At 40.4% G+C, this 13,308-nt stretch overlaps 1 protein-coding gene across 1 annotated transcript; it reads left to right on the top strand.

Annotated features, from left to right (window-relative positions):
- Positions 1–7,773: 7,773 nt before the first annotated feature.
- On the top strand, positions 7,774–12,970 carry LOC138084209 (tripartite motif-containing protein 64-like). Its single transcript, XM_068978380.1, has 6 exons — positions 7,774–8,184; positions 8,678–8,773; positions 9,440–9,683; positions 10,484–10,493; positions 11,796–11,893; positions 12,471–12,970. Exons 1-6 carry the CDS (start codon positions 7,774–7,776, stop codon positions 12,968–12,970), a joined length of 1,359 nt encoding a protein of 452 aa, XP_068834481.1.
- The last annotated feature ends 338 nt before the right edge of the window (positions 12,971–13,308 follow it).

Below are 13,308 nucleotides of genomic sequence, written 5' to 3'. Positions count from 1 at the left end.
AAGGACTGATGTTGAAACTGAAACTCCAATACTCTGGCCACCTGATGCAAAGAACTCACTCATTTGAAAAGACCCTGGTGCTGGGAAAGTTCGAGGGCAGGAGAAGGGGACAACAGAGGATGAGATGGTTGGATGGCATCACCGACTCAATGGACATGGGTTTGAGTGGACTCCGGGAGTTGGTATGGACAGGGAGGCCTGGCATGTTGGGGTTAATGGGGTTGCAAAGAGTCAGACATGACTGAACGACTAATCCAAACTGAATAACTAATTTACAATTTTGGAGTAAATGTACAATGTAGTAAACAATGCACAATGGTTCCTTGATGGTCTGGTGGTTAAGCATACCCCTGCCAAGCAGGGGACAGGGTTCCATTCCTGCTCTAGGAATATCCCACATGCCTCGGAGCAACTAAGCTCATGTGCCACAACTACTGAGCCAGCACTCCAGAGCCTGTGTGCTGAAATAAGAGGAGTCACTGTAGTGAGAAGCCCAAACATCACAACAAAGAGTGGCCCCCATTCATTGCAACTAGAGAAAGCAGGTTCACAGCAATGAAGCCAAAATAAATAAACCTTTAGGAAAAATAAAAATGCTGTGATAGTTTCAGGCGAAAAGCAAAAGGACTCAGCCATGCATATATATGCATCCATTCTCCTCCAAACCTCCCTCCCATTCAGTCAGCCACATAACAATTAAGCAGAGTTCCATGTGCTATATAGTAGGTGCCCGACCGGTATATTTATAAAGAATAAAGTATTTCACTAAGGCATCAAGGAGTAAGATGAACCCTCAAAACTCTACTCTTTTCATATATAGGAACACAACTTCATGTGGTAAAGAAACTGCCTGCCTATGCAGGATACCTCAGTTTTGATCCCTGGACTGGGAAGATCCCTTGGAGGAGGAAATGGCAACCTACTGTACTCCTACCTGGAAAATCCCATGGACAGAAGAGCCAGACAAGCTGTAGTCCATGGGGTCACAAAGACTCAGACATGATCCAGCATGCACTCATGCACTTGTGTGATACTAATTTTCCATGAGAACCAAAAATGAAGCTATCCAAGGATATTTAGAAAAGTTTAATGAGATGGCACTAGCTTTAAACACATTTTAAAATAAACTAAAATTACAAAAGCAGTCCCGCAATGGTACATGAATTCCCAAATAGTTTAGTAATCTCTGCACTAAGATACTTACCCAGATCATGGACAAATGCATAGCATAGTACAAATAAATCAAATGTATGGCAAAAAGTATGATTGCCTTACAACCAGGAGCATAAGAAATGGATTGGAACAGAAACCAGAGATATTTAAACGTGGCCAAGAAAATTAGTGCCACTGAGTCATAGGAGGCTAGTTTTAAGGAAAAGCTAATGCAGATCAAGGAGTTTTAAATTTTTAATTTCTAATGATTGAGATAAGAAAATCTCATTGACAGCTAAAAGTACAAAAATACATATAGAACTGTTACTGTGCACATGCCATCTCTGTTCCAAAGATAAGGAAGGGCCAACTCCTCACTTCAGAGAGAAGGAAGAAAGATGTCAGAAGCTTGACAGTGTTGCTAAAGGAAACTTCTCTACATCCAGTCAATCATATCTTCCCCTCCGCAGTTCACTGCAGGAGTCCTGAGGGACGAGATCACTCACAGAGAAACGGGGAGTCACAGACTCCTGGGACCTCTGTCACACCTATGGCGGGCAGAGAATCCAATGGACAGAAGAGCCTGGTGGACTTCAGTCCAGAGGGTGGTAAAGAGTTAGACATGACTGAAGCGACTGAGCACGCACACACATTTACTGCATACAAGTTAAATAACTGTACTCCTTTCCCAATTTGGAACTAGTCTGCTGTTCCATGTCTGGTTCTAACTCTTCCTTCTTGATTCACATAGCAGGTGTTTCAGGAGACAAGCAAGGTGGTCTCGTACTCCAGGCTCATTAAGAATTGTCCACGATTTGTTGTGATCCACACACTCAAAGCTTTAGTGTAGTCTGAAGCACAAGTGGATGTTTTCCTTGAATTTCTTTGCTTTCTTCATGATCCAACAAATGTTGGCAATTGGATATCGGATTCCTCTGCCTCTTTGAAATCTAGCTTGTACATCTGGGAGTTCTTGGTCCATGTACTGCTGAAGTCTAGCATGAAGGATTTTGAGCATAAACTTGCTAGCATGTAAAACTAGGGCAATTATAGGATAGTTTGAACCTTCTTTACCATTGCCCTTCATTGGAATGAAAAGTGACCTTTCCCAGTCCTGTGGCCTCTACTGAGCTTTCCAAATTTGATGAAATATGGAGTGCAACAGTTTAATGGCATTGTCTTTTGGGAATTAAATAGCTCAGCTGGAATTCTGTCACCTCCACTAGTTTGTTGTGATACTTTCTAAGACCAACTTTACTTCATATTCCAGGATCTTTGGCTCTAGGTTAGTGACCACACCATAGTGGCTATCCAGGTCATTAAGAACCTTCTTGTATAGTTCTTCTGGGTATTCTTGCCATGTCTTCTTAATCCCTTCTGCTTCTGTTCAGTCCTTAATGTGTGTGTTTATCATTCCTACCCTTGCATGAAACAGTCCTTGATATCTCCAGTTTTTTGAAGAGATTGCAAGTCTTTCCATTCCATTGCTTACCTCTATTTTTTGCATTGTTCATTTAAGAAGGCTGTCTTATTTCTCCTTGCTAGTCTCTGGAACTCTGTGTTCAGTTGAACATATCTTTCCTTTTCACCCTTGCTTTGATTTTTCTTCTTTCCTCAGCTATTTGTTAAACCTCCTCAGACAACCACTTTGCTTTCTTGCATTTACTTTTTCTTTGGGATGGTTTTGGCCACTGCCTCCTGTACTATGTTACTAACTGTCCTCCATGGTTCTTCAGGCATTCCGTCTGTCAAATCTAATACATTGAGTCTATTCATGACTTTCAGTGTATGATCTTAAGGGATTTGATTTAGCTCACACTTGAAGGTCCTAGAGGTTTTCCCTACTTTCTTCAATTTAAGCCTGAATTTTGCAATAAGAACTCATGATCTGAGCCACAATCAACTCTAGGTCTTATTTTTACTGACTGCTGTACAGAGATTCTCCACCTTTGGTTGCAAAAACAAAAAAATAATAATAATCAATCTGATTGTGGTATTGATCAAAATGCACTCTATGCATGGTGATGTCCATACCTAGAGTCATCTCTTGAGTCTTTGGCAAGGGTGTTTGCTATGACCAGTTTAGTCCCTTGACAAGACTCTGCTAGCCTTTGCCCTGCTTCATTTCATACTGCAAGGCCAAACTTGACTGATAGTCCAGGTTTCTTTTGACTTCATACGTTTGCAATCCAATATCTTATGATTAAAAAGACATCTTTCTGTTAATGTCAGTTCTAGAAGATGCTGTAAGTCTTCATAGAATTGGTCAACTTCAGTTTCTTTCACATCAGTGGTTGGAGCACAGACTTGGATTTCTGCAATGTTGAATTGTTTGCCTTGGAAAAAAACTGAAATAATATTGTCATTTTTGTGATCACACACAAGTACTAAAGGAAATTAAGAGCCTCTTGATGAAAGTGAAATAGGAGAGTGAAAAAGCTGGCTTAAAACTCAACATGCAAAAAACTAAGATCATGGCATCTGGTCCCATCACTTAATGGCAGATAGATGGGGGAATAATGGAAACACTGAAAGACTTTATTTTGCAGGGCTCCAAAATCACTGCAGATGGTGACTGCAGCCATTAAATTAAAAGACACTTGCTCCTTGGAAGAAAAGTTATGGCTAACCTAGACAGCATATTAAAAAGCAGAGATATTACTTTGCCAACAAAGATCTGTCTAGTCAAAGCTATGGATTTTCCAGTAGTCATGTATGGATGTGAGAGTTGGACCATAAAGAAAGATGAGTGCCAAAGAATTGATGCTTTTGAACTATGGTGTTGCAGAGGATTCTTGAGAGCCCCTTGGACTGCAAGGAGTCCAACCTGTCCATCCTAAAGGAAATCAGTCCTGAATATACATTGGAAGGACTGACGCTGAAACTGAAACTCCAATACTTGGCCACCTGATGCAAAGAAATGACTCATTGGAAAAGACTCTGATGCTGGGAAAGATTGAAGGCAAGAAGAGAAGGGGAGGACAGAAGATGAGCTGTTTGGATGGCATCACTGACTCAATGGACATGAGTTTGAGCAAGTTCCAAGAGTTGGTGATGGACAGGAGGCATAGCATGCTGCCGTCTATGGGGTGGACTAACAAAGAGTTAGACATGACAGCCACTGAACTGAACTGCATTTCAGACTCTTGTTGACCATGAGAGCTACTCCATTTCTTCTAAGGGATTCTTGCCCAAAGTAATAGATACACTGGTTATCTGAAATTAAAACTATGATGCAGTTCATTAAATGGAGATATTCACATCTGGGGAGTTTATTTATTGTCCAAACAGCAACTTCATGGATTACAACTATAAATTCAAAATGTGACTTTTTAGCAGAGATTGGATTGTGACACTTGGATTAAGTAGGTTTCAAAGGACTTCAATCATTGGCATCTGAAAGTGTTTTCAACTCTGGGAAAATCTAATCATGTGCACCTATACCTTTTCACAGGGCTGATAACACTATCACTTGGAAGAGATGGGCGTGGTCTTCAAAGACTATATAAAGCTTCTCTTGAAGATCCACACTCACTTTTCTCCAGAGTCCAGAGCAGTCTGGACTGGAGTTGGCTGCATTGTGGAAACTTCAGGAAGTCTCTGCCAGCAGAGGTGAACCCCTAAAGCTGAACTGAATCGTGCAGAGTTACTTACAGCATAGGAGTAGAACATTTCATCAACTGTACCCAGTGGTGAGTTCTAATCAAAGCCAACGAAATTCTGCTATGTTCACTTAGGAATGAAACTTTAATGGTGATTATGGACAGAAATGTATTTTTTTTTCTATGAGTAATATCTGTATGTATGCAATGCATCAAGTATTTATTCCCTTTGAGATTTGCAAAAAATGTAATGTCTTTTATCCATACAACGTCAAGTAATTTCATTATAAAATGTGGGTAAAAATAGAGAATTAGTAAATAATGTTTAGAAGATTAAAAGAGTTAATCCATATAAAAGGAGTTAATCTAATGGCAAGCTGATTCTTTATCACTGAGCCACTGTGGAAGCCCATTTAGTTCTTCTATTGTTTTAATGCTATCATGATTCCCAGTGTCATTAGCATAACAGTGATCTTATTCATAAAGAATTCTTGGTCAGTTTCTAGCTCACTCTACACATGGCTTCTTTATACTTTCTTCCTGTTCATCAGCCATCTCCTCATTTGATGCACATATTTATAAATAGGTAAGTATTTAGTTCATAGTTCAGTCGCTCAGTCATGTCCGACTCTTTGCAACCCCATGAATCACAGCATGCCAGGCCTCCCTATTCATCACCAACTCCTGGAGTTCACTCAGACTCACGTCCATCGAGTCAGTGATGCCATCCAGCCATCTCATCCTCTGTCGTCCCCTTCTCCTCCTGCCCCCAATCCCTCCCAGCATCAGAGTCTTTTCCAATGAGTCAACTCTTCTCATGAGGTGGCCAAAGTACTGGAGTTTCAGTTTTAGCATCATTCCTTCCAAAGAAATCTCAGGGTTGATCTCCTTCAGAGTGGACTGGTTGGATCTCCTTGCAGTCCAAGGGACTCTCAAGAGTCTTCTCCAACACCACAGTTCAAAAGCATCAATTCTTAGGCCCTCAGCTTTCTTCACAGTCCAACTCTCACATCCACACATGACCACAGGAAAAACCATAGCCTTGACTAGATGGACCTTAGTCGGCAAAGTAATGTCTCTGCTTTTGAATATGCTATCTAAGTTGATCATAACTTTTCTTCCAAGGAGTAAGCGTCTTTTAATTTCATGGCTGCAATCACCATCTGCAGTGATTTTGGAGCCCCCCAAAATAAAGTCTGACACTGTTTCCACTGTTCGCCATCTATTTCCCATGAAGTGATGGGACCAGATGCCATGATCTTCGTTTCCTGAATCTCGAGCTTTAAGCCAACTTTTTTGCTCTCCTCTTTCACTTTCATCAAGAGGCTTTTTAGCTCCTCTTTACTTGCCATAAGGGTGGTGTCATAGTACTCCTGAAATATTCAACATAATGAATACATTTGATAGTCTTTACACAGATGAATATGAGTTAAATGGTTAAATTAATCAGAAAACCTTCTTGAAATGGTCACATTTGCTATCATTTTAAAGACATCACTTTGCAGTCCATAAATGAAAAGTGTTGAAAATAGATCCAATCAACCAATAGGGACTCCAAAGAAATGGAATGGGCAAAGAGGGAAACATCAAAAAACAAAAAATCTGATGTTGCTTCCATTGACCAGATATTTGGAATTTCCAGTGTAGAGCAGAAATCCTTCTGTATATTCAAACTTATTTCTGCGGTTTTAGTAAACAATGAATAGTCAAATTGGTTCAGACAGTAAAGTGTCTGCCTTCAATTCAGGAGACCCAGGTTCAATCTCTGGGCTGGGACCATCTCCTGGAGAAGGAAATGGCAACCCACTCCAGTATTCTTGCCTGGGAAATCCCATGGACAGAGGAGCCTGGTAGGTTACAGACCGTGGGGTTGCATAGAGTTGAACATAACTGAGTGACTTCACTTTCACTTTCTTTAGTGAACAATTGATTCTTTTTACAGATTACTGTTATAGTGGAAACATTCACCAGTTCAAAATATGAACTAGCAATGACATAGTTATTTTTTTTTCTTTTTGTCTTGAAAGGAATAGTTTTGTTAATTTAAGTTGTAAGTAAACACTGACAAGTTAACAGTTTCAGAATGTCAAAGTTAAAGAAAACATTAATTATATTAAGTTTAAATTATTCATAAACAACTTTATTTGGCTTTAGAAAAGCATATGTCACTTCAAAGGCAGAAGGCATAGAGAACATTAACGAAGAGACAAAGTGTGTGTTAGTGTGGGTTGTAAGTAGGGGAAAATGGAGAGAGAGAGACAGATTAAGATTATATATATGCTTTTGTACCAATCAGCTGACAAAAGTTACTCTGGAGTCATCCTAATATTTATCCTCAGGTTAATAAACAAACAAACAAAAAATAGTTGCAAGTGACTTTCTTATCTAATTTCATCCTTTTTATTATAGCAAGAATACAACCTGTCTGTAGTCACCATTTCCTGGTTTGTACTGTGTTTCTGCTTAGTCATTGAGTCATGTCCAACTCTTCTCAACCCCATGGACTGTAGCCCATCAGGCTCCTGTCCATGGGCATTCCCAGGCAAGGGTACTGGGACTGGTTGCCATTCCTCTCTCCAGGGGATCTTCCCAACCCAGGCCTCCAACCCACATTTCCTATTTCTCCTAAATTGTAGGCAGATTCTTTACCCACTGAGCCATTGAGGAAGTCTAGGTGCAATAATGGTAAGGAATCCACCTGGCAATCCAGGTCACTTAAGAGGCATGGGTTCAATCCATGGTAGCAAACATCCCCTGGAGGCAGGCACAGCAACCTACTCCAGTATTCTTGCCTTGAGAATCCCATGAACAGAGCCTGGTGGGCTATAGTCCATACAGTCACAAAGAGTTGGACACGACTGAGCGACGAAGCATGTAGGTTTGTGTTGGGGTTTAGCAAATATGGAAATTAGACAGAGTTCAAGACAGGACTGTGCCAAAGGCTTTGTTTTCCCTGATCAAGGCAGAAGAAAGACTTTATCTCTTACCATTTCTATTTCTATCTTTAATTTTCAGAAACATGGATTCAGACACACTGGAAGCCTTCCAGAGTGAACTCACCTGCTCCATCTGCATGAACTGCTTCCTGGACCCTGTCACCATAGACTGTGGACACAGCTTCTGCCGTCCCTGTCTGAGCCTTTGCTGGGAGGAAGACTGGATTCCAAAGAGCTGCCCTGAGTGCAGGGGAATATCAGCAAAGACCCAGTTCACAACCAATATTGTCCTCAAGAGGCTGGCTTCCCTTGCCAGACAGGCCAGAGCTGACCACGACCACAGCTCTGAGGAGCAGATCTGTGTGACACACCAGGAAGCCAAAGGCCTCTTCTGTGAGGCTGACCAGACCCTGCTCTGTGGGCCCTGCTCTGAATGCCCCGAGCATGCAGCTCACAGCCACAGTCCAATACCCAGGGCTGCTGAGGAGTCCCGGGTAGGTGATGCCTCTCGAGCAGTTTGGGATCTAGAGGCTCCTAAGTCAGAGAGAAAGATGAGGATGTGATGATGGTGATGGGGTGGAGATAGTGGAGGTGGGATTTCTGAATGTGGATCCTCACATATAATGTGTCCTTTCAGTGTTGTTGTCCAATTGTCCACACGCGTGGAAATGCAGCATCCTGGGGCAGGCAGCACCAGGGACAGAGGCTTCTGATGGGAGCTTGAGGCTTTCCTAATCAAGCTATATAAGTATGTGAGTCTCAGTTTCTTAGGGATTGGATTTCATGATCTGTAACATTTCCTCAGTTCTGTAGCATGCAGTTTTGTCACTATCATCTTGATGTTAGATTCAGATTAATGTGGGAAAATATGACCACAGTATTCCAGCTCAAGTTTTCTGTGTAACCAACAAGCACCTTTGTTCAGGAATAAGGGGATGAAATTTACAGTGTCATCTTCTGTGTCTAAATCCCCTGGGTATTTTGTAGGAGAAACTTCTAAAGAGAATGGGCTCTTTATGGAAAATCAGAGAAGAAATGCAAACTATTCTGAACCAGGAAGCTAAAAAAACTAGGTCATTTAAGGTAAGAATAAAAATGCTCCTATTTATTTCTATAGATAATGATATAATTCCAGCTTTTAGGCCTATTTACATTCCCATTAAAGAATACTGATCTCTTCCCGTGAAAAAGCATGGTTTCAAATGACCTATCAGTAATCACAATTGAAACAGGCCAATACATGCTAGCTAGTTCAAGGAATACTAGTACATGGGAAAACCTTGGCATGAAAAGTGTTCCTAGGCCAAATTTTGAGGATTTGAATAAAACTCAGAAATGAAGTATAAGACAACACTGCACTGTTACTCTGTAGTAGAGGAGAGGAGTATAGAAGTACCTAGATGGAAAAGAGAGCAACTTTTAAAACTATACAAAATGGAGTTTACCCCCATTAAAAATATTTAGAAAAATAAGGGCAAGGAACAAGAGAAAAACATGATCCAAATTAAAGAGGAAATAATTGATAGAGTAAGAACCCTGAAGAATCCTTCTAAGGGGAGAGCTTGGAACCCCTCAGATGGCTTGATTCAAACAGGGCCAGAGACTAGGAACTCAGAGAAACCATGGACAGGAAGATACTTGAGGCCGACAGTTGGTCAAGAACATTCTTGATGACATCAAGGAAATAATATGTGAAGTTTTCTTTTGAATGTGAGCATAAGCAATACTTTGAGTCCACTATCCCCACAGGACTATGTGGCCTTAAGGAAGGAGATGATTGCAGCTGAATATCGGAGGATACCTCTGTCGCTCCGGGGGGAGGAGCAACTGCATCTGGAGGCCCTGGAGCGAGAAGCCAAGGAGATTTGTGAACAACTCGAGGACAGTGTGTTCAGAATGACTCAGTACAGAGCAAGTCTGAAAGAAATGTACAGAGAGCTGACTGGGATGTGCTGCAAGCCGGACGGGGAGCTGCTCCAGGTGAGAAAGGAGGGCCCGTCCTCACAGAGAGAAATACTCTTTTAGACGAGTTGCTGTGACACTGGAATGTTCCCTGCTTAAACTTACTCTCAGCTGAGGGATGGTGCTCCTTGACGCCCTTTATTGTATTAGTCCAGTCCCCTTGTTCAACATATTCTGGTAATTTTTGGAAGATTTTGGTCCATGTCTTAGCTAAGGACTGTATTTTTTCAGTGTGATCAGGAGTACTATCCAGACAGATGATCTAAAATCAGCAAAATTCTGTGACCAGCAGTAAGTTAACTTTCTGGGGGTAAATCTCAGTATGTGTTCCCCTAAACCTTTGTCACTCCCCGTTGTCCCAAATTTTCCACAGACACTGATGCTTCACCTGTTCTCTAGGCAAGGTTGTTACAACCAGTCATCAATTTCACTCTGTAGTTAAATACGGTGCCCTGTTTTTGCTATTGCTTTGTTAAATGGTGAGCTCTGTCCTTGAGAACAGTGCTGGCAGAGGGTGACACTGGAATCCTAGATGCTGCTGCATCCTTACGCAGACCCTTCTGACCTCCTTCCTTCCATAATGTGCCCTGAGGAAGCCCCCCATGTTTTAGCTTAGGCTGTGTTATTAGGATGCCTGCTGAGTATTCCTTTGAAGATAATTTTAAAAACAATATCTTATTGAACAAAGAATAGAGAAGAAGATGCAAAACGACCTAAGTCTCATGATTAACATGATCTTTGTTTTTCTTTGCAGGTCTTGGCAAATGTATTGGAAATGTGAGTATACCCTAAATTTTCATTTCTGGAAAAGTTGTTACCTTTTTGATGAAGTAGATGCACGGTACCATGGGAGATTATTTTCAAGTCCTCCTCAATATTTAAATTCCGGGATACAGGATTCTTTATACAAAATGCCTTAGTATTTGCAATTAACCTAAAAGCATATTGCCATACACTTTGTCATCTCTAGATGATTTATAATAACTAACACATGCAATGTAAATTAAATGCATTGTAAATAGTTCCCTGGTATGTGGCATTTTCAAGCTTTACTTTCTGGAATTTTTTTCTGAATATTTTCCATTCAGAACCAGGACTAAGGATGGGGGAATGGATAGGCTGGGAATCTGAGGTTGACATATATACACTGCTGTATTTAAAATATATTTAAAATAGTTGGTCCAAGAAGTACCTCCCATGAAATAGATAAATGTATAAATAAACAAGTACATAAACAAATAACTGAGAATTTATAAATCGAATCCATGTGTAAATCCATAGGTGCAGCACCCTCATATACAGATGACCAATATTGTCTTTTTGGCTGTTTTCTATTTTATTTCAAAAGAATTTCAGTCCTTGGCCTCAGAAGTTTCCTGTTCATTTGGCTGAAATACAATATACCTGAAAACATTCTGACATTCTGGGCTTTATTTTACCCACTCACCCCATCCTTTCCAACCTCATCACATTAAACTTAGTGAAGGGATTTTCTAAGATATCACAGAGGAAGCACCTATGCTAAAGAGTTGGAAAGTGGAAAAGCCCTGAAAGAGGCAAATTCCCTAAGAATGTGAAAAGAACTGTCCTTTTGTTTTGAGGAGTAGCAGTGGCTCAGCTTGTTCCATCATTGCGAGGTCCCTTATAGGCAGAACCTCAGAGGATGTGACTTTCTGCTCCCCACTGAGAATGTAGACTTTTTGGACCAAAATAACCAGGTTGGAATTGGAGTCCCTTGCTGGGCTGACAAGAGCAAACAGGTCTGGCTCTCTTCCTTGTAGACAGTGAATGTATCCTTGATGACTACTTACTGACTGAAGTCTCAAAGGCTTAGTCCAAATTTTCTGTCTGTAAAATGCCCAGTATCTTTGCATTAGCTGATATGGAACAGAGGAAGGGAATGAGGTTCAATGAGTTGAAAACTAGAATAATATCTGATGGGGAAGTTGAAATTTGATATAATTTATATTTAGGAAAAAAATCTGGTAATTTCTTTATATTCCAAACTGTGTAGAATATATTGTATATGCAATTAACCAAAAACAGAATTCTGACAAAATTTCCTGGGTTAAAAACTGCTTTTTTTGTAATGGTCATGTGATTAGCCTTTGGCCTTGACTTGTATCTATGTCATTTGTTACAGGACTGACTTGGCAGAGACGCAGAAGCCTCAGCCAGTGAACCCAGAGCTCACTTGCTGGCCTGTCACTGGAATCCTAGACACACTGAATAACTTCAGAGGTGAGGGTCAGCCCTATGGTGATCAGGACTACACTTCATTAGAGCTTCCTGGGAAGGAGCCTCCTTTTAATGTTATTTTATTTTTATCTGAAATGATGATATTATATAACTCTCCCAAATTGTTGCATCTTTTCTGCCTGTATATTTGGATTGCAAAGATCAAGACTGCACTTTCCAACCTATAGTTTAATGAAAATGTAGTCATTTACATATATTTAGTTAAATCTGAAATAGACCAAAAGAGAGCAATCACGTTGCTCATATGGTTATAAAGAAATAGAATATTCAGTTTTCAAAGTGATCATCAAGAGACTGAGATTAAATCAAGACTTCATACAGTTCATGATATATCTGTCTTCTTTTTTGATATGATTTAAGGTGTTTCTATATGCCATATATAGTAGTAACTTTTCCTCTTTGTAGAAGAGCAACCTGAACTCACTTTGCTGTCTTTGTTTTGGGTTTCCTTGGAGGAGGGAAAATGAAAAAAAATCTCAGTGGGTAGGAAACCTCTGCCTTCTGCCTCTCAGAGACATGGAAATCCCACTTGCTAACCTGATTTCTGCTCTTTCTGCAGTGGATAACATTCTGAGTCAGACAATGACCATTCACCACATGAGCCTTTCTGAGGATGGTGATGATGCAAGTTTGATGTTCAGAGATGAGCACCACGGAGCATCCAGACAGCCTCAGATTGTGGAGAGTGTCATGTCCTGGGGAGCTCAGGCCTTCACCTCCGGGAGGCATTACTGGGAACTGGACGTGACGCACTCCTCCAGCTGGATTCTGGGCATCTGCAAAGATATCTTGATAACTGACACTAATATCAGTATTTATTCTGAAGAAGCATGTGTTCTGTTTTCCAAGAAGGTGAACAATCATTATAGTCTCTTCACCAATGCCCCACCCTACATTCAGTATGTGAAAAGGCCTCTGGGTAGGATTGGGATGTTTCTGGATTATGACAATGGAATTGTGAGCTTCTATGATGTTTGCAGAGGATCCCTCATATACAGTTTCCTTCCTTCCCCCTTTTCCTTCCCTCTGAAGCCTTTCCTTTGTCTTAGGTCTCCATGATTTGTCAAATTCTGTGACCATTATTTTTACCTCCTCTGAGGTAATTATTCTGCAAAACCTCATGTGAGGCCACAGGATAATAATCCCTGACTATCTCTGAGCACACTATAATTTAATGAAGCATAGTGACTGTATGTTTGTATAAAATGGCATGACCATGTTGAATGTATAAGTTTGTTAATTAAATTTTCTTCTAATAAAAATTTATTATGGAGTATTTCATAAAATATAATCAATTGCTTTTCTTTTTAAATAATAGTTCTATTAACATAAAAGTTACATACCATAACAATTATGCCATTTAAAGTACATAATTGAGTGTTTTTTTAGTAATATAC

Source organism: Capricornis sumatraensis, chromosome 8 (assembly GCF_032405125.1).
Source record: "Capricornis sumatraensis isolate serow.1 chromosome 8, serow.2, whole genome shotgun sequence".
Classification (NCBI taxonomy): domain Eukaryota; kingdom Metazoa; phylum Chordata; class Mammalia; order Artiodactyla; family Bovidae; genus Capricornis; species Capricornis sumatraensis.
The sequence above is the reverse complement of the archived record's forward strand: the minus strand, read 5'-3'. Positions and strand labels throughout refer to the sequence as shown.